Raw genomic sequence first — 24,816 nt, forward strand, 5'->3', positions numbered from 1 at the left:
CCCATTAATTCAGATATATTTCAAATTTACATATTTTTGATTTCTCTAACTGCATTAAAAGGTAAATGTGGTATTTTTTAACCTGGACCCTATTTCCCATGTTTTTCTATTTAAGTGATTAATTGCAGGAAATATACAGTACTGTGCAAAAGTCTTAGGCCACTTTGAACTTTATTTTAGCAAGGTTGTCATGGCCACGCATATTGATTTCTCAGTAGTCTTTTAACTAAAATACAACCAGTACACATTATTTTAAAAAAAGCAAATATTTCAGAATAAAACATCAGGCTTAAGTTACAAATATTTACTGTGACCTCCATTTCCACTTAGCATGTCTTGGCCTCTCTTAGGCAGACACTATGAGATTCACAGTACTAATCTTCTGGTGTATTTACACCAGGTAGCCAATGTCCAAAGCTCAATATTGACTTTTTGAGCTACCTTTTGTTATGGTTGTATGATTCCATGTTTCACACGAAATATCGACTTCAGTCAGAAGAGGCCTTTTTTTGCTGTTTTTTTTATTTACTTTTTTCTGTCTAAAACATTGTACTTTGTATTCTTTGTATCTTCATAAAGACACTAAGTAATACATGCATACATCATGTCCTCATTCAAACTTTTCCAAAACAAGATTTCTGCACAGAACTGTATATATTTTTTATTTGGTCCAGTACTGAATGACAACGCAGCAGCGGAATAATAAGCAGTGAAGCAGGACTGTGCTTGCTCTGGCTTTTTGTAGGAACTTCAGTCAGACTTGGTTCATCACTCAGGTCCTCCTCCACAAGTTCCCACTTTTCTCTCCTTTCCTGTTTGAAATTTAGTGAGAGTTTTTTATTTTATTCAGGTGTATGTATTTACAGCCTTATTGTGTCAGTTATACTATCAAAAATGCTTTTTCAAAAAACCAATAAAAATATAAGAATTCACTTGACAGGGGCCAGTGTTATTAAGTATATAAAGTATAATACAGCAATTTGTGGTATTACAACAAAGTCTGTGTTATCTGACAGTTTTTTTAATCAAGACTTGTATTTTGTAATGCTTAAAGTCTGAAGTGGGCATTGATGCAGTACAAGTATTACTTCAAAGCTGAATCCAAAAAACTTACTGTTCGTGAAGCAAATGGATGTTGTGGATGGCAGCCCTTCTTTGAGCAGTCCTCGCAGATAGAAGTAGGTGCAGACGGTACATCTAAAGAAGATATCAAAAGGGATTCAGAACAACATGCACCGTATGAGTAGGACAGTACAGTTTACTGGATCGTTCAGCATCGCAAACTCAAAAAATGTCAAGTTCAATTTAAAAAAAATCAGACACAATCACTTAAAAGTAATACATCACTCTCCAATTCCATTTCTGTCAGTCACTCACCCTGTGTCATGTTGAATTTAGGAAGAAAACTTTGTTTTTCTGGTACGTTTCCACAGTGAACAAAGAATCAAAAATCGGACAACATTCTTGATTCATCTAAGTCATGGAGATCTACGTTTAACAATAGCAAAACTTTTTTTTAAGGTGGAGCTGCAACGATTAGTCAAAAATGTTTTAAGAAAAAGTAAAAGGCAACATTTTTATTGAAAACATGCACACAGGTTTGGAAGGCATATAATATTTATGTTTTTTTTTTATTTTAGGATGCCTGATAACATCAGGCAAAGGACTATAAATGGAAAATTAGTTCCCCAGCTTACTCAGGTGCATTTACATCTGTTTAAATGTGGAGGAGGGGGGGTGAAGTTTTCCTTTAAAATCCACCACTGTATGCTAAGCACCACACTGAAAAATGCTCAATGTACAGTACTCATATTGCTCATGGTATATACATTGGACGAATATTTGCTTACCTAAACATTTGCGGTGACAGAGCAGACCGGGCAGCTGTGACAGAAAAGTCCCAGCTGTCTGTCTGGCTTTTCTCTCTCTGCAGCAGTCAAGAGCTTTGCTGCGTTTTTCACCCGCTCCTGGAGTAATTTCAGACAGTGAAAGTCCTCCCTGCACAGAGGACACTGTCCCTGTCTGACAGATGTGGAAGTTAGTGCCACAACCGCACCTGTGGGAGACAAGGACGGCGTGTGAGAGAGCAGGAAATGTTGCAAATAAAGCGTAAAATATCTGTGTGTATGAATGAAATGTTCCTCTCTGTGAGTATCAGGAGATTTTAAACTAATTTTACAACATCCGAAAATCTGTTGATAGCTTCCACTTCACAATCTGTACGTCAACAGCTGGATGTGCCGTAGCGGGACGGATACGGTTTTATGGGGTCATGTTCAGGTCAGCAGTGCAACAAAAGTTGACTAGAACATCTTACATCACCCTGAAACTTGACTGAAACAATAACAGTGTGACACTGTGACCAACTACAGCCGCCCACACACCTGCACAAAGACATGTGCTGTTTTCTCTCCAGCAGCTCCTCCTGACAGATGGGACACACATCCTGGGCTTGGATCGCTTTCCGGCAGACACTTCCAGCCTCCTGGTCCATGACTGGTTGGCTCGGGGTCCCAGAAGCAGCAGTGGGATCATTTTCCGTCCGGTTTTCTTTGGTTTGTTGTAAACCATGGAGCACCTCCAAGATCCGTCTCTCCCCAAGTCCACACTGAAATGAATCTGGAGCAGAGTTATTTTTAACATGGCATATCAGCAGCAGCACTTGTACAAGGGTGGGTCAGCTATTTCAAAATTCCTACGAACAATAGAATAAAATAGTCTATTAGTGTAGCATATTAACACAGCACTGCGATGCTCATATGAGAAAGCTTTAGAATGAATTGCATTTTACAATGTAGCTTAATTAAAAAGTTTATTTTGCATTGAAAAAAAACTATTTATCAAAACAAACTTACATTCATGTTTTCTGGGTAGTCTGAAGCTCCACAGCAAAACCCTGAAACAATAGAGACTACAGGTTAACTTGAAAGTTAGCAGTGCTAGGTCCCACCCCTAACTATCCCCCCTGAGAGGGACCCGCATGTCTCCGAAACGACCTGAATGGACCTCTTTACTCGCCATAGTAATCCATAATGTGCGTTAACATGCTGCTAACTCACCGCACATGCTCGGCTAACTCCTCCGGTTTGTTGTCCTCTTTCTGAAGTCAACAGGGTTCATTGAAAAAAAGCAAATGTGGTTGCTAAAATCTAAGACCCACTGCCCCATCTGAGAAACACTGTTTGACCACATCATCTTGAATAGTTTTTATAGCTCCCCGGTGTTATGGATAAATACAATGACACTATTAATGTTGCACAACAGATCTGAGGAAATATTACCGGCTGAAAACTTAAGGCGTGTTAAGCTTTTAGTGTGTGTTATACACACCAGCAGACGTGTTTGCGCTGCTCCCTGGTGAACACAGGAAAAGTGCATGTTGGTGGATCGCCCAAAAACACCTGGAAAATACGAAAAACACAACAAAACAAGTTTTTTATCGGAACCTTTGTTCACCGTGTACATGAAAAGCAAAACTTTTAAAAAGGCTCTTTGCATGAACCCAGAAACAGGGTGAATTTGGCGTTGTACCGACTGACAGGTAGTTAATGGCTGTCTGTAATAAATTCACGACTACCGACAAATATTGCCGTACCTGGAAGTAGCTCGGGTCTCGTTGTGTATTTTAACTTTTTCACTGTCTCCTCAGTTATCACATAGCAACACAATGTCCCACTTTGACACAGCAAAACATCGGTTAACTTGCCGTTAACTTGCTAGCTAAACATTAGCATCTAACATAAAACACGCTTCGCGATCAATCGCCAATCAATAAAGTTTTACCGGAGCATTTGTCCACTGTGTACATGAAAAGAAACACTTGTAAAATGATTTTCAAGCTCACAAACTTTTCGCAGACCTTGAATTTGGCTTTGTAAGCTTGCACAGGTAGCTCGTTAGTCTTCCCGATTAGTTCGACAAATTTAATGGTTAAATATTTCTGTGCCCGGAAGTAGCTCGGAAGTCTTTGTGTTTTCAACTTTTTACCGTCTACTTAGCTATCAAACAGCCACACGTTACCCCGTTTTAAGACAGAAAACCGTCGTATTCCTCCCCGCTGATTTGGTGTTCGCCTTTCGAGCCAAACATTTTGGATGTATAGTTTCCGGCCGCCAATTCACGACTTCCGGTTAGTGCAGCGAATCGACATGAGTGGTGAAGGGATGACGTCATTTTGTAGTCCAACCAGGAAGTTAGTGTCGCTCTTAATCCCACGTCAAAAAACCTTATGGGACTTTTGAATGGGTTTCGATTATCACTAAAATAAACTTTGTGACGCACTTTTCATCACCACTTTTATGAGTTTTGAGGCATAAATTAGATCGCCATAGGAAAAAAGTTGTTATTAGGTTATACGCGAACTACATCGCGGTCGCAACAACGTAAACTTCACAACTTTCCATTAACTTGTTAGTTAACCATTAGTGTGGTGATTCTCACAAGCAAAACGCATAACGATCAATCCCTAATTAATAATGTTTTTTTTTTTTTGTTTTTTTTTTACCGGAGCATTTGTCCACTGTGTACATGAAAAGCAACACTTGTAAAATGATTTTCAAGCTCACAAACTTTTCGCAGACCTTGAATTTGGCTTTGTAAGCTTGCACGTGTAGCTTTGTTAGTCTTCCCGATTAGTTTGACAAATTTAATAGTTAATAAGACAGAAAAGCGTCGTATTCCTCCCCGCTGATTTGGCGTTCGCCTTCCTTATCAAATATTTTGAATGTATAGTTTCCGGCCGCCAATTCACGACTTCCGTTTAGTCGACATGAATGGTGAAGGGATGATGAATTTTGTAGCCCAACCAGGAAGTTAGTGTGGCTCTTAATCCCACGTCAAAAAACCTTATGGGACTTTTGAATGGGTTTCGATTATCACTAAAATAAACTTTGTGACGCACTTTTCATCACCACTTTTATGAGTTTTGAGGCATAAATGAAATCGCCAGAGGCAAAAAGCTGTTAATAGGCTAAACGCCAACTACATCGCGGCCGCAACAACTTAAATGTCACAATTTGCCGTTAACTTGTTAGTTAACCATTAGTATGTCGATTCTCACAAGCAAAACGCATAACGATCAATCCCTAATTAATAAAGTTTTTACCGGAGCATTTGTCCACTGTGTACATGAAAAGCAACACTTGTGAAATGATTTTCACGCTCACAAACTTTTCGCAGACCTTGAATTTGGCTTTGTAAGCTTGCACAGGTAGCTCGTTAGTCTTCCCGATTAGTTCGACAAATTTAATCGTAAATATTTCTGTGCCCGGAAGTAGCTCGGAAGTCTTTATGTATTTCAACTTGTTACCGTCTACTTAGCTATCGAACAGCCACACGTTATCCCATTTTAAGACGGAAAACCATAATTTTCCACCCCGCTGATTTGTTCGCCTTTCGAGCCAAACATTTTGAGGGGGTAATTTCCGGCCGCCAATTCACAACTTCCGTTTAGTGCAGTGTATTGACATAAGTGCGTGAGTGGGGAAGGGGCGACATATTTTTGTAGTCCAACCAGAAAGATCGCCTACAAAAATACGTCAAAACCTGTTCGCTCTACATTGGCATCTGCTGGTAGAAGCTTGAGTTTCATCATTATTTTGGTTAGGGCTCTGGCCCACTCTGTCCAGAAGAGGGCGCCGTTGCAAAGGAATAGAAATCCTTTTTCAGTTCTCTGCTTCCACATTCAAAGTAGTAACTTAGTGAAACATCTTTTTCTTCTTTTAAATAAATATATATATATATATATATATATATATATTTACATATATTGTATATTTTCTGTAAATTTAACAGCCCAATTGTAATCTTTTAAGTCTGGGACTCTTTCGTGGAAATTTGAAGAAAAAAAAAATATAAAAATGTTCAAAAACAATTAATAATAATAACAAAACACAATAAATAAAAAAAATTTAACAAAAACAAAAAACATGACTAGTAATAATAATAATAATAATAGGTATTATTATTATTATTAGTAGTAGTAGTAGTAGCAGTAGTAGTGGTATTACAAAAAGACAAAATTACAACTTGTTGACATAATAGGATTATTACTAGTTTTTCAATGTCTGTTAATAAAATTTGCAATATAATTTTTGATTTTAACAGCCATAAATACAAAACAGACCTATTTATAAATACGCAAGACCTTTGCAGGCACATGAAGAAAGAAATTCCACTCTGTGCGATAAAGCATTCATCATGACGTACAGCCAGGACATATTTACGTCATACACAATGAAAATGATGCACGTTAATGGCTATCAATCATATCAGCGCTTCGTAGTACCCATTACAGTGTAGGGATGTCCCTCCAGCATGTGATGTCATCCCTAGCCCCAGTCAGTTTTTATCAGGACAGCTCAGTGTTGCCTCTGACTCTGCTGCGAAACACACGCTGAGGGAATACTCCTGTAACATTTTGCCTTTTCCTGCAAAGGCAAACTATCAGACTGAAGGATTACCCTTGAAGAAGTGGCAAACATTGCATTGTTATCATTTTCTGCTCCTGAAAGGGTAAGTTTCTTTTAATAGTTGTAATGTTTCAGCATGTAGACCTGGATTACTCTTAAAACACTGGTTATGATACTGAAAGCGGGACAAACGTTTATTTTCAAATGTCACATTGAAATAGAAACGTTATCTCAAAGCCTATCTGATGTGGTGCACATTGAAAACAGATATGGTGGGGAAGGCGTAAAGATGCTTTTAGCCCTTAAAAGATCAGTTTATTTTCTCTACATGAGTATTAAACAGAGAACAAATTCATTTATACTTCAAAACACATGAAGAGAGATGATAGAAGACTATTTAGTGTATAGCAAACGAATGAATCTCTCTTTGCATGACTGTTTCTGACATTTAAACACAATATATTAGTGTTATATAATGGGATTAAGACCTAATAAAGTCATGGATCAGATTGTAAATCATTGTGGACAATAAAAGGATATTGTCATTTTGAGTTATTATGTGTCTTTGTTGGCTTTAAGAGAGTTTTTGGGTGTGTTCACGAATAAATTAATCATATAAATGGACAGATATTTCCTGAATTTTCAGCCAGGAAGTTGGAAATTAATAGTTTGTTTTGCTCTGACAGTATTATTAACTGAAAAGTGTCACTCTCATGCTGTAGCCTGACGAGAGTGAAGGACCGAGTGGAAAGATTTTGTGGTTGAAAGTAAATTTGTAAAGCTGGGCATAGGTAAATAATACAGTATATACCTGAATCTATTACAAAAAAAAAGAAATATTTCATTTTTGTTACATTAACCCTTTGAAAACATAAAAATATCAAGATACAACATGGAAATATATAAATCTAAAATAATAATAATAATTACCAATAACAATAACATATCAAAATACAATTAAAAATGGGTTATATATAAATTCACTTTACATAGACATACATATTTAGTCCAATCTACATAGGAAAATACAAACATTATTTAACAAAAAGTTGAAATTAAAAGGTTCTCTTTATATTGTCACAATTTGAACAAGTCAAAATGGACAGTCATGTTCCTAAGTATATAATCTTTTTAATAATTAATCCCAGTGTTTCCACATTTTTTCATTAGTGATGTCCATCTTTTTATTTTTAAAAAAATCCCTCTGTATTCTGAGTATATATATTTACAGTAATAGCAGTTGCCGAGGAGCATGTAGCTCATTTTGAATCACATTTTTCACCCCAAAATTAAACCATTGACCATTTAAGTTCTTAACTAGGTGAGATGAAAAGTGATTGGGATATTTTTCTCAGACAACAAAAGTTATAAAATATCGTTAAATTCAGCATCATCACTGATTGTGCTGACAAAACCTCTATACTGCTAATGTTTTTACCACCATTAGAATTATTATTGTCTATTTATTATGTATTTCACCATCTTTTCTTGGTTGTGATTCCTGTGTTCAATATATATTATGTTGTATTCTCAAGCGTATACACTGTGTAACATAAGTGAGTTTGCAGCACATGTTCTTTCTCTATTTGTCACATTAATGTCTTTTGGCTAAACCTTAGTTAAACTTGCTCAACGTGCATAATAAGCATGCAGGAAGGAAGCTGTGGGGAACAGAGGAAGTAAAGGCCACATCTGTAACCTTAACATCCAAAAGGGGAAACCTGCCTTTTACAAATTAAAAACATGGGACTGAAACGATCGAAGCAAAGAGTGAATGTCACATTGTTTAAATATTGTAACACTGATATTATTTTCTTGTACACAAACAGATTATAAAGCCCACGGTGATCAGAGCAGATGGATTTAAACGGCTTCATGTATCTCCTGATCCTTTGTGCCCTCAATAAGGTAGCGGTTGTGTGTAAACTGTACAGTTTTTATCCTAAAATATGCAGTTTTGACTCAATATGTCACCTTCATATGCTCTTCTTGTATGGTTTTGCAGCGTTATTGTTTATTTTTAGATAAGGCATGCCAATTTGAAGCAAGTTCTGTTAGTTATTCTATTTTTTATTCATTCATTTTTGTTGGTACGTGTATTTTGGCTGTGCACATTAGATTAAATGTGATCCTGGATCTCAATGTGTGTATAATCTTTTAATCTATGATCTATTTTTAGAATATTTTTCACCACAACTTAAGTTCTTTGCTTCTAAAAACAGCATTTAACCCCCTCCTGTCATTCAGAACTATTTATTTGATTGGCTGAATACTTTTTCTTGGACAGATTACTGAACAGGCCTACAGGACAGAGGCCCAGAGGCCCAAACTGCCAGGGGCCACCTTAGCCTTTACCTGCAAAATGTTATACAAATTAACATGTGCAAATTAGACAGAGACTCAAAATGACCACAAAAATGGACAAAACAACCAAAAAGAAGCACAAAACAACTAAGACATACAAATTACCTCAAAGAGATCCTAGATTACCTGAATGAGACCCAAATGAAGACATAAAACAACTACAGGGGACACAGAATGATTACAAAGAGACACAAAACAACCAAAAAGACACAAAATTAGAGACCTACATAACCCAAATAACTACAAAACGACATAAAACAACCACAAATACATTCAATTACCGCAAGGAGACACAGAATACCCCAAGGAGATCCAAAGGACTACAAAAAAGATTTAAAGTAGACAAAGAATGACAACAAAGAGACACAAAACAATTACATAAAATCCACTCAAAGAGACACAAAATGACTACAAAGAGACAGAAAATGACAACAAATTGACACAAAACAACTAAGAGAGACACACAATTACCCCAAAGAGACCTAAGTGACAACAAAATGACATAAAACAATCACATTGAGACTCAGAATGACTAAAAAGAGTAAGAAAACAACCTAAAGATGCAAAATGATTTAATGTTGCACTTCCATAAAGTCAAGCAACTTATGAAAAACAGATTAAAATAAAGAATGGCCAAAATCGAAGAAGCAGAGATTGAGATGTATTCACCTTTTGGTCCTGACATGGGTCAAATTTACTTCCCATAATGCAACACGAGACCAATTTTATTTCTCCCAGTACCACAGAAGACATAAACTACAGATGGTGACTTTGTAATTATATGAAAATGATGCGTATTGTAGCTAAATTCAGTTGATGAAAATTCTGGTTTGTTGGCACTTGCTTGACAGTTGCACTCAAATTTTTGTATATTTGTTTATCTGCATGTGTTTGCATGTTGAATTCCAATAATTTCTCTCAAGCTCCTGGTGGTGGCGAGCCCTGAAGATGACTACCAGGAGCATCTGAACCATCGGGGCGAGCATCAGTCGACGCGGCATCAAATCGCCACAGCTCAGTATGAATGTTTCCAGAGGATTATTAAAGAATCGCACCGCAAAACAAAAACAATAGGTGAGAATATGATCCCAGAAAGCCTTTTGGATGCACCTATTTTTTAAATATTAAATTGCTCTAACATATCACCTTGGTTGCTTTGTTGTCAGCAGGGCCAGTGTGCAACGCAACATGGGATGGGTGGCTGTGCTGGGAGGAAACTGAACCTGGATCAACAGAGCAGAGCTGTCCAGACTACTTTAAGGATTTTGATCCTCATGGTAAATTTCTAAATTTAATGTCAATTCAATGTCAAACAAATGCTTTGCCTAATTTTCTATTATATTACTAAGGTTACAATGTCAGGTGTTCAAATAAGTTTTACATAATGAGGTAAACTTATGTAAAAGTAATCACTTCTGATCATTAATGGTAGAAAGTGTCACCATGCTACATTACATTGATTATCCAGCACAAAAAACAGCATAAAACCTGGACGGAGAACTATTTCAAAAGTTCTCCTCTACTCAGCTCATGAAATGGTGCTGTAAGTTATTGGTTCATATCCAAAGCGCAATGCTTAACTTTGGTTGCAAATTTGTAAACAGCTATGGCATCCAAAGTGTGCTCAGAGACGGGCGAGTGGGGACGCCACCCAGAGAGCAACAGGACATGGACAAATTTTACAAACTGCCAGGCCAACACGACTCATCACGGGACAGTAAGGACAAATACAGACAACTTAAAAAAGCTATAAAGCAGCTTTGATTGTGAACTTGCATTCATTTTGTTGTCTTGCAGGCGGCAATGACTCACTTCTACTTGGTCATGATTGGTCACGGCCTGTCGCTGGTGTCACTGCTCATATCATTAGCAATATTCTTCCATTTTAAGTAAGTGTTGAAAAACTTTCTTAATCTCAAGCTGGGCCAAACTAATAAATATGAGTCTAACATGCATCTCCTCCTTGGCTGCCCTCAGGAGTCTAAGCTGCCAGAGAATAACCCTCCACAAAAACCTCTTCCTCTCATTCGTGCTGAACTCCATCATCACCGTCGTCTGGCTTACAACAGTGGTAAAGAAACAGGGACACACATACAACGATTCTGTAAGTGATCTGACCTTTTGCACATATGGCTTTACATTTTAATGTTCAGTAAAGACCTGACGCTCATATTATTTTTTCTAAAAATTAGGCGAGTTGTAAGCTGCTCATGTTCATCCACCTATATCTGCTGAGCTGTAACTACTTCTGGATGCTCTGCGAAGGCATCTACCTGCACACTCTGATTGTTGTGGCAGTGTTTGCAGAAAAACAACATCTCATGTGGTATTATCTGCTCGGCTGGGGTACGTAAAGATCTAATATTTCACCATATTCACACAACATTACACTCAAATATCAAAAACAGCTCTAATTTGGTTTTGCAGGTTTTCCACTTGTGCCAGCGGTGATACACTCAATAGCACGCCACTGCTACTACAACGACAAGTGAGTCTGCTTTATCATTGTGACGATTTCAAAAGATATCACTCTACTTAGGTTGCATGCTTTCATACTGTATCATACGATGATCTGATTTATGCATTCACAGATGTTGGGTCAGCTCAGATACGTCCTTGCTGTACATTATCCACGGCCCCATCTGCGCCGCTTTGGTGGTAAACACTGAGCCCCCCTATGTGACTTTTGCCTTTAGATAAAAACAATTGTAACTGTGTCATACAAAAGCTGAATTTCCATTTTTTGACTCTTTGATTCCAGGTGAATCTCTTCTTCCTGCTTAACATCGTTCGGGTTCTCATCACCAAGCTGAGAGTGACGCACCAGGCCGAGTCCAGTCTCTACATGAGAGCCGTGAGAGCCACACTCATCCTCATCCCTCTGCTCGGCATCCAGTTTGTCCTGCTTCCCTACAAGCCCCAGGATCACTGGGTCTTTGAGATCTACTTGTACGTTATGGAGATCCTCATGCACTATCAGGTCAGTGCATATGTGTTTCAAACATAGGTGCATTACTGAGCAGGCTTATTAGGGGACAGGCCCCTCTGGCCTTCACTTGCAAAATGTCTTGCAGATTAACACTACTGACCAGAAAGAGACTCAAAATGACCGCAAGGGGATGCAAAGAAACTGCAAAGAGACATGAATTTACTACAAATAGGGGCAAATCAACGATAAAGAAACACAAAACGACCAAAAAGACACTAAATAACCTCAAAGAGACAGAAAATTACTTCAAAAAGAAGCAATTCAACCTCAAGACAACACCAAATGAAGACACTAAATGTCCTAAAAAGACACTAAATGACTTCAAAACAATATGAAATTACCTTAAAAAGACACAAAATTGCTAAAAAGTGACACAAGACAACCACAAGGAGACACAAATGAACTACAAAGGGACACAAAACAACCAAAAAAGACGCAAAATGAATTCAAAAAGATTCAAGATGACCTCAAATTATTATAAAGAGACACAAATGGATTTTAAAAAGACATAAAACAACCAAAAAGCCACTAAATGACCTTGAAGAGACAAATATGACAGCCTCAAGATGACACCAAATGACCATAAAGAGACACAAAACAGCAAAACAGCAAAAAAAATAAATAAAAGAAACCCCAACAAAAAAACAAAACAGAATAAAAAAGTGCCTTTTGCATATCTGTGCTCAGCAGCTCATTGTCCGATAATCGACCCATGTTTTTGAGCTGTATGATCTACCAAAGATTTTCCACCTCAAAGACATAATAAGAGCCAAATTTGCATTTTCCCAGTAAACATGTCTGGTACATGATATAATAAGCTCGTCTGTGGGCGCAAAGTTGTTGCAGAACCGTCCAATAGTTATATCCTCAATGATTTTGTGGTTTAATTTACAAATATTTCTACAATTAGAGCATGATCATGTGACACTGTCAGCAGCTGTTTGAGCTTAAGGGAATTACTATCTTGTGCATTTTTCTCAAGATCTTTTTCTTTTTTTCTTGTGCAGGGTCTCCTGGTTTCTACAATATTCTGCTTCTTCAATGGGGAGGTGAGTAATGAGCTCAATTCAGCGTATTAATACTGCATCACAACATCTCACAAGAGGTCACCACAGTGACCCAATGGTGGCTACGGCCTGGGACGGACAGCTTAAAAAATTGATACAAGAGCATCAAAAATTCACTAAAGATGTCTCTTCATTGCAGTTTGCTCAAAAATAACATAAAATATAAACAATGCAATCTTTGTTGCACTTCATTCATTATCGTTTTGTCTTTTCTTGCAGGTCCAGAGCGTTCTGCGAAGACACTGGAATCAACAAAGGATGCAGTTTGCCGGCACATTTGCCAATGCTGACTTCTTCCGCTCCGCTTCCTACGTGGCATCATCCCTCACAGAGGTCCACCGCTGCTACAGCATCGAAAGCCACACCGAGCACATGAACGGCAAGAGCTACTCGGATATATTCAGATCGGAAAGCCCTTTCGTGTGAAGCTGGCACTATTTCTTTAAAAATGCTACGAAGATTGACGTCTTCATGGAGTTTTACCACTGTTCAAGGCAACTGAGTACAAACGTTTTTCCATCTTCTAGCCAAAAACATTCGTATATTTTACTTTTTAAGACTTTTTTAAAATAAACATCAGCAAAATAGAAGGAGCTTAAGACCAAAGACGCCGTTTCTTCATCATCATTTACATCATGCGAATATTCGAAGGGGCTCCTGCCGGATATAAGGAAGAGCCCATGAACCAAAGCATTAACACAAGGAATTAATGCTTTTTTTGTTCGTATGGAATAAACTCGAAGAGCTGAAGAAGAAACTGCTCTGCTGAGCTGGCAGTCTTGCAAATAGAGTGTTTTTTTTCTGGGCATTTTGAGCATATTAATGCAATTAAAAAATGGGTTGTTATTGGAGAGAGTGTTTTGGAAAGGATAAACACAAAGACCATGTGGAACCAAGTCTGAAAAGCATTTCAGGTTTCAGTTAAAGGCACATAGATCTTTGGAGACAGAAATAATCCCACCTATAACGCAAGTATCAATGTGCAGAGTTGCAAGAGTTAGCCAGATGGCAAGCATTAATAGCAATGAAGGCAAACTGTATATCTTAAAGAGTGCAAAAGAATGAAGTACTATGATTTCTGTTGTTAGTACCATAAGGAACCGCACATGCTAATGTAGAAAAACGTTCAAAAACACAGAAATATGAAGTATTAAACTGCTAGCTTTCTTAGCTAAATGTCAACCGTGCTTTAACTGCCTTTGAATTAAAGGCATCCAGCTTAGAATATAGGGTGAGGAGAGTTTTCTATTTAAGTTTTAATATTCTTTAGATAAGTTAAAAGGAAATAAGGAGATTCACAACTAAATATTGTCAGAAACAGCCCCATAGGTCATTTGTACAAGCAGTCAAGGCCCATATTTCTGTTTATTGTTGGGTGTTTGGTGGCTGTAGTGATTATGACAGGAGCAAAGGAGAAAGTCAGGAGGTCAAATTGGTCAAACAAAGACAGGACTTTGACCCAGGAGATTACTGTTTGTGTCCCGTGTGAAAACAAAAGTCAGCGTTCACTAATTTTAATTCAGCGCATTGTTATGGAAATGAATACAACAACACTCATACCGGTCCGCAGGTTAATTTAATGTACTTAACTAAGTTATGTCACAAACATAATGTACCTAACTTTTGTTAAGTACGTAATGTTAGTCAACTTGCATATTTAACTTAAGTTATGTATGTCTAACTTAACCAAGTTTTGTTGCCTAAACCTAACCAGGTTTGCACTTTTATATAGACCATTATATGTGATGTACGACTTATCCTGTAATTTAGGTATGAGGACACATGTCGGATCTGCTGTCCTGGTAGGGCATTAATTAAAGGAACGCTCCTGTGGGTTATATTAGATGGTAGGAACAAATGACCTATGTGGTCCCATAGGTTGGATTACTTCAGAAAGATAAGCTTTCATTGTCTTACAGTATCTTTTAAGTTAATGCTCCTTTGGCTCATTGTTTTTTTTCTTGCTTCAGGTCTAATTATTCCAAAATGCTGGAGAGATGATTGTGAAGTTGTGACTGAGGAAATATGACTGAAAATTGCATTAATTTGTACATATATTTGTATATGAATGTGACATATATCAAGGCACAAATATGCAGCCTTTACTGTACTTTGTATATTTTTTCCAGCTAACACATTATTGTATTACTGACGTTACACTTTTAAAAGTCCACAGACTGCAGCAGGTTCATATAGCCAAGTATACAGTTGTTAAATGTAGTTTTTTTTTTTTAATTCGTTCTCTTGAGATTTTGGTGTCAAGGAAACAGATTCAGCAGGAACTGAGTTATGTTGATTCACTGATAAGATAAAACCTGTCATCTCTATGAGAGATAACTTTCCTGATACACAAAAAGCTGCTGGTTTCAGCCTTAAAAAACAGGAAATACACTTATTACCACGCTCATGTTTGTCCGTTCAGTATGAAGCTGCAGCCAAGAGCTTTAGCATAAAGACATGAAATGGGAGCAGAACTATCCGCAAGCATTATTTGCCAAATGTTGAAGTGTTAGCTGTACAGCACTTAAGTAAATCTGCGTAGAAATTTTCAACTATTTCTTTTTCTGTTAGAATCACCGAATATTTCTGCCATATGAGTACCATAATAATTTACAAGACCTCTACTGTGATTTCTGAACTGATTTGGGGTGATAGGAGAAAGAAATATATAAATGTCACAGGTATCAACAATACCTTTATCTTTAGCTATTGTATTTTGCTACAAAAGAAACCCTTAATACAGTTTCTTGACGTGCACAGTTAGATATTTATTATATGTTACACTGGAAATATATGTATTGCATTGTTTAGGCTCTAATGTCTGAAAGGTGGCATTCATTTCTTTGATCGATAAATCAAATTCTTCCAGGGAGGATCAAACTGATTTACCTTTAAAGGGTTAATTAGCTTGTGAGAGGGTTTGAAGGGTAAACAAAGCATGCTTGCTGCCATAAACGCTCTAAATGTTGAAGGCTAAAGCTCTTTTGAATAAACCTCGTTAAAAGGATCAGTCTAGCTTAATTAATAATAGTATTGCTGTTAACATGGGCTATAATAGAAAGATAAATATACACACGGTGTGAGAGGGATGTGAGAACAGTTAATCACAGACAGGTTTTCTAACGTCAAGAATGCCTTGGTGGTAAAATATAAAACACAGATGTGTGTTTTCCCACGTCAGAAGTGTTACACAAGATTTTAGCCACAGTCTGAATCTCATTTTCAATTTTGTAACATAGTTTTGTCAGTAAATAATGGTTCATACTTAGGTAAGAATGTTGTAAATAAAAAGAAGCTGTTTTAAACTGAGATTCAGTTAAAAGAAAGTGTTTTGTTTCTTTTCTCAGTGTCTCTTTTACTGTAAATATTTGTTTTTTTCTTTCCCACATGTAATTAAGGGTGGGATTTCCTCGTCTGACCTTAGAAAACGTTTCCCACTGAAGCAAATATTGTTTCCAGACAAAGCAGGGTGTGTCGCTGTCTGTTCCTCATCCAGAAATGTATATGCGACCAGGTGCAATTAGGAAACCCCAGAGGAAAAGTGCTATATCCATCCTTGCAGAGCATCATTCATCAAATTCAGAACAGAGACACTGCAAAAGCACTTAACTTTTCTTTTCATCTGCCTGCAAACACATGGCGATCAGAAGCATGTGGCGATTTGTCATTGCAAGGGATATTTACAAGCTACTTGCACACCTTTCGTGACCTCAGCGCACGAGGGATTGTTTGGATATTTCAAGGGGCATCAAGTGATTTTGTGCACGACACTAAACATCTGCCGTTTTTACAACATCGACTTGCATCCTGTCGCATCAAAAGAGATCCTGTGTGGTTTCTGATGGCACACATTTCCTTTAAAAGATTAAAAAAAACTCGAAGCTTGCACATGTGAAAGTAATGATGTTTTCGTTGTTTACTGATCACAACACCAGTCCCGACTCCCTTTATTTACCTCAGTGGAAATCAGACCGCGGGACGTATTGCAGGCTTCCTGTTTCTAAGAATACATTGCCATTGAACTCTTGATCTGTCCCCTCTTGTGTGCTGGTAGCAAACACTTCCTCGGTCTCATGACTAACACTTGTTTACTGCCTTTACTTCCGCACGCTTCCACTTAAACTTGAGGCATTTAGCCGATGTTTTGTATGGATTTCCAGTTGGTAGCAGTTCTGGGTATTTGTCAGGGACATTTCCACAGGACATTACTGAATGGAGACATAATATGCTGCACATGTGCGCTCCTGCATGGTGACAGGCCTGCAAATGAAGCTGCAGAAAAGTTTCAGAAAACAAGCACATAAATCTGCTCCATATTGCCGTGGTCACATTTAACTTTAATTCGACTGACGCACTAATCTGGACTAATTTCCCCTGAGTGAGAACGGACCATGACAAACTGACGTAACACACAGTGACTCAATATTTCATTCGAACTCGTTACATTCCAGAGGACCTCATTATCCCAACAGCAGCAACAAATAAATGCTTCAGTTTTAGCAGACAAATACTTATGAGACAGTGATAATTAAGTGACAAATATTAGAAAGCAGCAGGCCGAGGTCGAAAAACACTAATGGTACTCATGAATACAAACCTAAATCTACATTTAGGGAGAAAGAACTACTGTTTTTTTAAGTAATCTTAAATTTAACAACTTCCTGTTAACCTCTTCCATGCATCAGTAACCGAAAAGTCTACAGAAAGCCCAAACACAATACTTGCTTGCTTTATCATCTGCCAAATTGCCAAAATAAATGTTGGCATTGTGCATTTCTCCATCAGCATATTATTATCTGTAACAGAGATGTTCCCTCTTTGATTTTTTTTTTCTGTTTCAAAGACGCTGTGGTTAGCTGCTTGGATTTAGGTACAAAAAACACTTGACTAGAGAGAGGGAAATATAATTTTTTGGTTTGAAATACATGCCTTGGGTGGCACAATCATGGCTGGAAATGCCCGGATATCTTGTTAAACAAGTACCCAATTCTGGGGCACCTGGTGGCTCAGTGGATAAGGTGGGCACCCCATATATGGAGGCAGTATCGTCGCCACAGCAGCCGTGGGTTTGATTCCGGCCTCGGCCCTTTGCTGCATGTAACCCAGTCTCTCTCTTCCCCTTTCACACTTGTGCTGTCTATCAACTAAAGGCAAAAATGCCCAAAAAATAAATAAAACAAGTACCCAGTTTTTTTATCGTAGCTAGAAATGCCCCCACCGTCTCACTATATACATCCGGTTTTGGTGCCACAACTAAAGAGAGGAATGAAGCAACAACTCGTACTTTTAGTGCCACAATAACAATTGGAAATGCTGCAATGTCTTGTTAATAAAGGCCTGGTTTTGTTGCCACAGTCACAGCTAGAAATGATGCTAATATCTCGCTAAAAACATCCAGTTTTGATGCCTCACTTGTAGCTAAAAATGTCTTGAATGACTCACTAAAAACAGTTTTACCAATCACAATTGGTAATGCAATAATGTCCCACTACAAAACACTGAATTTTATTGCCAAAACTACAACTGGAAATGCCAGGATGTCTCACTAAAAAGCACCCGCTTTGGGTTGCACAGTCATGACTGACAGTAGAAATGTCTTTCTAAACAACACCATTTTGGCGACACAGTCACAGCTAGAAATGCAGAAATGTCTTGCTAAAAGAACAGTTTAAGTAACACAATTGCATCTGGAAATGTTGCAGTGTGTCTCATGAAAGAAACACCCAGTTTTGGTGCCACAATCGAGGCTGGAAATGCCCCAACATCTTGCCAAAAACACCCAGTTGTGGTGTCACAAGAGTTGCTAGAAAAGCCCCAACATCTTGCTAAAAATATCCATATTCAGTACAACAATCACAGCTAAAATGCCATGGATGTTTTGCTAAAAAGCACCCACTTTTGGTGGCACAGATGCGGCTTAAAATGCCAAAATTCTCAGCAAAAAAAACACCCAATATTGGCACCACCATCATAAATGAAAATGCCACAAAATCCTGCTAAAATGCAGCAATTACTTGCTAAAAAACAATTTTGGTGCTATAATCACGGCTGAAAATATAACTGAGGCCTCACCAAAAAACACAAGGTTTTGTTGTTTGTTTGTCTCTTACAGTTGTCTGCTATGGGAGTTGTTTTGCTCCCGATACACAACATCAGCTCATAGACATGTATTTAAAACTTTGTCACTGTACAAATTTGGATATGCTAGCTGTTATCATTCATTAATTCCTCTAAGCCAACTCATGCATATTTACGTATCATGTTCATATTACAAAACAACGTGCAGGAAACTGGAGCTCTGACAACTTTGATTTTTTCTTCCTTTGAGAAGGAGTTTCCCGTTTGTCATGAATGCGAGTGCATCCTTGGAAAACTTTTATGTTCACGATATGATTATCTTCCCAGCTACAGCGAAAGTGGAATGTTAGGAATGCGAAGAGTAAAAAAAGAAAAAAGTAGACGCGAACACAACCATTAGATGACCACAGAAAATGAAAGCCAACAAACATCTTTAGCACTGCAGTCTTTAACTGGAAACACAGCCGAAAATACTCATGAGCCAATTCTCTTTAAGAAAGACTGACTCAAACTTGAAACAATAAGCTGCAGACATTTCCAGTAATCAAACTTCATTACAAGCTGTGCGTAGAAATATCTGGTTAAACCACACTGCCACACACTGTCACACACACACACACACACATGCACGCATACCACACACACATCTGGCTCGCAACGTGATCGGACCACTTGTGCGTGGGGATGTCGCACTCTTGAGAACAATGGAATGAGTTCTTGGCTGCGCTCGAGGGTGTGGAGGGCGTACAGTACAGGGGTTGGGGTGAGCAATGTGGCCCGGCTGGATGGATGTGACCCGGGTCTGGGTGGGACCGCAGGAAGTCTGCCGCTCGCTGCACGGCCTCTTTTCAGACCGCTGCTGCTGCAGGGTCATGAAGTATCTGAGCGGCTCATCGCCGAGTGATGTCAACACTCGGTTGTGTGGTAGCCTCGCCGCTTTGGTGTTTCTGGAGGGACGTCATGATCAAAAGTGTGAATACATCATGTGGAGAGTTCATTTCCAGAGTCTGAGCCAGGGGTGTAGTACTCCTACTTTTTTTTTTTGTTCTTTGCAGCTGTGGGACTCCATAGATGTCATCACCTTTTAATCTCAGCTGCAACAGCCTCAAAACTGCCTGATATGTACTTTATCAGAGATAAAAATATGCTTTAAATTTCTCGTTTTAGCTTTATTTTGTTAGAACCCTGACTATGTTTGCAGATATCAGCATTAAACCCTTTAAAAAAACTGTCTTGATGTCTTTCAAAACCATGGAAAGATGGCAATAAGCATGCAACTTAACAAGAAATTACAAAAAATTAGAAAAAAATGTAAAAAAGTTTTCCCCATTACCTAATTTTAAATATATAATCATATTGATTATAAAAAGAGTGTTATTGATATTTTACCTTAGTAAAATTTTTCAGGTCATTTTTTTTTTAACCTTTTAATATTTTCGCAAGTTTTTAACATTCCTAGCCTATTTTCCCATGTTTTTAAGAAATCAAGTCAATAAACTTGCCCAAATTCCAAAGGTTTAAATGCTTGTGAAAGGCATTTGAGTACAAAAAATAAATAAATAAATAAAATGCAAAACTGATGTTGGTCCAGGTTTAAAGGGTTAAAAGAATACTTCAGCCTCCAAATGACCATTTGTACATCAGATACTCACACTGTGTTAAGCTTCATGAAGACTTGATTTTTCACGCATTCTTGCGGTCATTACAAAAATGATGCCAGGGTTAGCCTTTTGTGTGTAAAGTCGACGACGCAGTAAATGTATCATAGTGTTTGGATTTGGGACGACGCCACTGGGAAATGTGATTTTATTTATTTATTTTTTTAACAATTTTTGATATTAACCGATGAACGGGGAAAATAATCAGCAGATAAATCCCTATTGCAGCCCAAATTTATAAAAGCCAACAAAAATGGACCAGAACTAGACAACAATATGAACTACAGGTATGAAAGTGACCTTACCGCCTGCAACAACCTGCACATTTTAACACAAACTACATTTTTCCCGCCTAACCCTTAACCAAGATTTCCCTTTCTGGCAGAAAGCCCTCAAGGCAACAATCTCCCATCAGCCATCAACCACAGAGAACAACGATGAAGGTTATCTGCTTTGTAAGCATTTTGTTCTTGATCTCCATTTTTTTAGCATCACATCATCGAAGACATCCCGCCCTTCAAACGTCAGACGTTTGGAAATCAAACTCTTCAAAACATCTCAAACAATAAGCTTATTACGGTTTTAAAGAGCCCAGTTCCGACAGCATAGGGCGGCGGGCCAGTGTCCACTTGTACGAGGCGCGTCGCCGCTCTCGTCTTCAGCCATCGTCCTGCCAACAGGAACTCCCTCGCTCCTCTCCCAGTTTCCTGCCATTGTTCTCTCCCCTGCCACCACACACACGCTCCTCCCAGGATCTGGGAAAAGGTGGGATGTTAAAGCGGCCCATTTCCTTTCCGATCAGCTTCGACCTCAGCCGGTGGAGGAGGGGTGTGTGTGTGTGTGTGTGTGTGTGTGTGTGTGTGAATAGAGTGGCACCTACATGAGGTGCAGCTTTCAAATCTTTGAATTTTGTGGATGTAAATTTGCTCTTAGTTTTTCCTTTTTTAAATCAAATTATCTACCGATTGTCAATGAAATTACAGTCTGAAAATCACACATTGAAAAACCGTATTTAACACCCCAGACACCCACACTGTATTTTCATAGTTGTCCAGCTTCTGAAGATGCAATCGGACTAACTGTAGGAGTATTAACTGCTGCTCAACAACAACGAAAAGATTCTCAGACAGAATTTATTGTCCTATTAGCAACCAAGATAATGAGCTACTCTGGAGAAGTGTTGACATTAAGACGGGTCACACGTGAGCCCGTGTGGCACTTGTGACAACCAATTGTAGCTGCAACACTTCTAACTATAACTCTATTTTAAGAGCTTAAAAGACAAGCAGAAGGGAGCAGAATAATGACAACAAGGGCAAAAAGTTAGAAATTCAACCTGACGCAAGAGTAAAGGTAACAAATTTAAGCTGATCTGGATGTCAAAAGTTAGAAATTCAGCCTGACACCAGGGTAAAAAGTTACAAACTCAACTCACATGTGTGTATAAAGTTAGAAATTCACGCAGACACTCATGTAAAAAGTGAGAAATTCAACCTGACTGCACAAAGTCAGAAATACAACTGTACACAAGCAAAAAAGTTTGCAACTCAGCCTGATAGGGTTGTAAAAATTTAGACATTCAACCTGACACAAGTAGAAAAAGTTACAAATTCAACTTGAGTGTAGAAAGTTAGAAATTCACGCAGACACAAGTATAAAAAATTACGAACTTAACCGCACATGAGTATAAAAAGATTGAAATTCAGCCTGATACTGATGTAAAAAGTTAGATATTTAACCTGACACAAGTGTAAACAGTAGAAATTTAACCACACACGAATGTAAAAAGTTAGATATTTAACCATAAATGAATGAAAACTAAACATTTAAAAGTGTTTCTGTTGTTTGTTAATTATTTTTTCTTTTTTTCCTCTTTTTTTTAAATAGTCAATGGCAGTAGTCATCCTCAGTCATCCTGCTGAATTTTAGAGTGGGCACATATTGTATTAAAAATACATTTTCTGGTATTTCTTTCAATTAAATGTTTAAATTGTTTCTATCGGTTGCATCATTTTGTGTAACTATAGCAATATGCCAAACACTCCCCACCCCCGGATCGGGCTATAATCGCAAATTGCTGAATTTTAGAAAACATTTGTGTACACTAAAACATATTGATTTATAGATGAGATCTTAAACATTATTTTGTTGATTAGAATATCTTAACATCGTTTTTTTTAATGCCAACTGATCCAAGTCTCCCCTAATCCTGAGAACGAAAACCACTCAGTACAGAAAAAATAGAAAGAAGGTCAATGAGCCATAGATTTCTAGAGGTGACAGGAGACACACCCCCCCTGGTAATAACATAAAAGTAGCACAGCACTTCTATTTTGACAAAGCTAAAGACATTTCAACAAAAACTGATGCAGAAAAATCACATATGCATGCATAAAAACCAACCAGAATGCAGGAAATCAAACACTTCATGCTCAAAATGTACTCACGTGTCCCCCAGTGTTGACAAAAACCTGCATCCCTGCAGGGAGTTCTTGTGACTTGCATGTGAGGGCTGCTTGATAAGGAGGAAATGAAGGTCAGGTGTGCAGGCAGGTAACTGTCACATCACTGCTGAAAAGGATGCGCATGGAAAAAGAGTCAAAAAAATCAGAAATCTGCTTGTAAATTGAGAAAATGCTTAAACCTTTGCCTGTAGAAACACTTAAAAATCCTCTGATTCTGCACAGTAATAATCACTGCAGTTTTACACGCAGAACCAGTGATTAATGGCTGTTTGTGTGTTCTTTCTCCCACTATAACCAGCAAACTTTATCACCTTATTGACAGAGAAAACATAATACTTTCCCTTAATTGTGTGGTGTTTTGTTTTTCATGCCACTGAGAATAATTTAGGCCAACGGTTGGATCCTTTCTCATGATCCTTTCCCAGAGTTCTTTAAGTGTTTTTGGAGGGGCGTCAGTGAGGTGGGGTTGGAGGGTCCACAGGAAGGAAAAGGAGTAGCTGGGAAATCTCATCGAGGCTCCTCAGCGAAACAAGAGACACCCCAGTCAGGATCTGGGCGTCGCTGCCAAGTCATCTCAGGGTCGCAGACTCGCAGCGTTTGGGTGAAGCAGGCACAAACACATCACGTGGAGCACACTCGATTTTCATAGAGTTTCACTGCATCGGCCTCATAAAGAGACTTTAAAGTGCACGTGAAAGCGAGCAGGAGGAGATAAAAAGAAGAAAAAGAGGATAGTTTGACCTCTGGGTTCATATATTTTCTCTGGAAATGAGAAATGACTTCTTCCTCTCAGAGATGAGCGAGAGGCTAATGAAAGCTGTCTCTGTAAACCAGCACCCCCACATGTCCCTTTGTAATAATAACAATGACAATATTAATATTTTTCAGCCACGCAAGCCTTCTTAACCCTTAATTTCTCCCAAAAACATTGAAAGATGGCTATGAGCAATGTAACAACAAATTATTTTTGAAAAAGAAAATGTCCTGAATTTAGGAAAAAAGAAAGGTAAAAGAACAAAAAGAAGAAATGCTAAAATAAATTAATAAATATTAACAAATTATAAAGTATTTTTTCTGTAACCTTAATTTAAATGTGTAATTAAAATAGTTTTTCATGATATTTCTCCCTTGTTATTTGTTATTTTGTTGTTTGTTACTTTTCATGTAATTTTCTTGTCACTTTTTACTCACATTTTTGCAATTTCTTTCATTTTTTCCATATTTTTGACAGAAATCGAGTCAATTTGCTCACATTTTAAAGGTTTAGATATTTGTGAACAGGGTCTTAAAGGAGCATAATACAAATTATGTTGATCACGGTTTCACAAGGAAAAAATGCAGTAAAGGTGCATCAGGGAATTTTGGGATTTGAATTTCAAACAGTATTTAATCACTGAACAAAAATTTAAACAAAGCTCTTGTTTTTGCTCTCATTTTTCGCAGCTTTCAGATAAAGATCTAAAAGAAATTGTACGCGCTCAAAAGACTTATACGTCTCTAATTTTGCAAATATTGTCTCCAGTGTTGTTAGACTGTACTTGGCAGTACATCCAACCACCGATCACGTGTCACCACACAAGCTCAGGACCTTCACGTTCAGCATCTTCACCTGCAAGATCGTCTGAAACCTGGGCACACCTGTGTGGTAACAACGCAGTAAACATGTTTATATGCCACACCTGTCGGATGGATGGATTACCTTCCTAACAAAAATTTGAGACAAACATTTGTGAAAAATAATCTTTTTGTGTGCGTAAAGAAGTCCTAGATATTCAGCTTAAACCT

General features: G+C 37.9%; 2 protein-coding genes across 3 annotated transcripts; one reads left to right on the top strand and one right to left on the bottom strand.

The window, feature by feature from the left end:
- Positions 1 to 504: 504 nt before the first annotated feature.
- zswim2 (zinc finger, SWIM-type containing 2) lies at positions 505 to 23,507 on the bottom strand. Its single transcript, XM_042512980.2, has 7 exons — positions 23,014 to 23,507; positions 3,331 to 3,401; positions 2,856 to 2,896; positions 2,385 to 2,619; positions 1,851 to 2,056; positions 1,115 to 1,197; positions 505 to 812 (listed from the first exon to the last, which is right to left on the bottom strand). The coding sequence occupies exons 1-7, from the start codon at positions 23,041 to 23,043 to the stop codon at positions 615 to 617; spliced, it is 864 nt and encodes a 287-aa protein (XP_042368914.2). The 5' UTR covers positions 23,044 to 23,507; the 3' UTR covers positions 505 to 614.
- On the top strand, positions 6,340 to 16,141 carry LOC121962719 (calcitonin gene-related peptide type 1 receptor-like). 2 transcript variants are annotated; one of them, XM_042512978.2, is made up of 13 exons: positions 6,340 to 6,513; positions 8,240 to 8,318; positions 9,698 to 9,848; positions 9,941 to 10,051; positions 10,379 to 10,491; positions 10,572 to 10,663; positions 10,752 to 10,878; positions 10,967 to 11,120; positions 11,202 to 11,262; positions 11,366 to 11,432; positions 11,536 to 11,754; positions 12,771 to 12,812; positions 13,050 to 16,141. In XM_042512978.2, the coding sequence occupies exons 2-13, from the start codon at positions 8,268 to 8,270 to the stop codon at positions 13,254 to 13,256; spliced, it is 1,395 nt and encodes a 464-aa protein (XP_042368912.1). In that variant the 5' UTR covers positions 6,340 to 6,513; positions 8,240 to 8,267; the 3' UTR covers positions 13,257 to 16,141. The 2 variants fall into 2 exon arrangements, with proteins under 2 accessions (XP_042368912.1, XP_042368913.1); XM_042512979.2 differs by having other exon boundaries at positions 9,944 to 10,051.
- Positions 23,508 to 24,816: the final 1,309 nt, after the last annotated feature.

This window comes from Plectropomus leopardus, chromosome 24 (assembly GCF_026936395.1).
Source record: "Plectropomus leopardus strain MGB_pleo_1.0 chromosome 24, ASM2693639v1, whole genome shotgun sequence".
Taxonomy (NCBI): Eukaryota; Metazoa; Chordata; class Actinopteri; order Perciformes; family Serranidae; genus Plectropomus; species Plectropomus leopardus.

Bases quoted from the DNA above. Each gene is read 5' to 3' on its own strand.
- zswim2 (XM_042512980.2), bottom strand. From the start codon at position 23,043: ATGCAGGTTTTTGTCAACACTGGGGGACAC. The intron at 3,402-23,013 runs GTGAGTACATTT...CGTATTTTCCAG, and splicing joins TTGTCAACACTGGGGGACAC to GTGTTTTTGGGCGATCCACC. The intron at 813-1,114 runs GTAAGTTTTTTG...AATTTCAAACAG, and splicing joins ATCCATTTGCTTCACGAACA to GAAAGGAGAGAAAAGTGGGA.
- LOC121962719 (XM_042512978.2), top strand. From the start codon at position 8,268: ATGGATTTAAACGGCTTCATGTATCTCCTGATCCTTTGTGCCCTCAAT. The intron at 10,052-10,378 runs GTAAATTTCTAA...ATTTGTAAACAG, and splicing joins TAAGGATTTTGATCCTCATG to CTATGGCATCCAAAGTGTGC. The intron at 10,492-10,571 runs GTAAGGACAAAT...GTTGTCTTGCAG, and splicing joins ACACGACTCATCACGGGACA to GCGGCAATGACTCACTTCTA.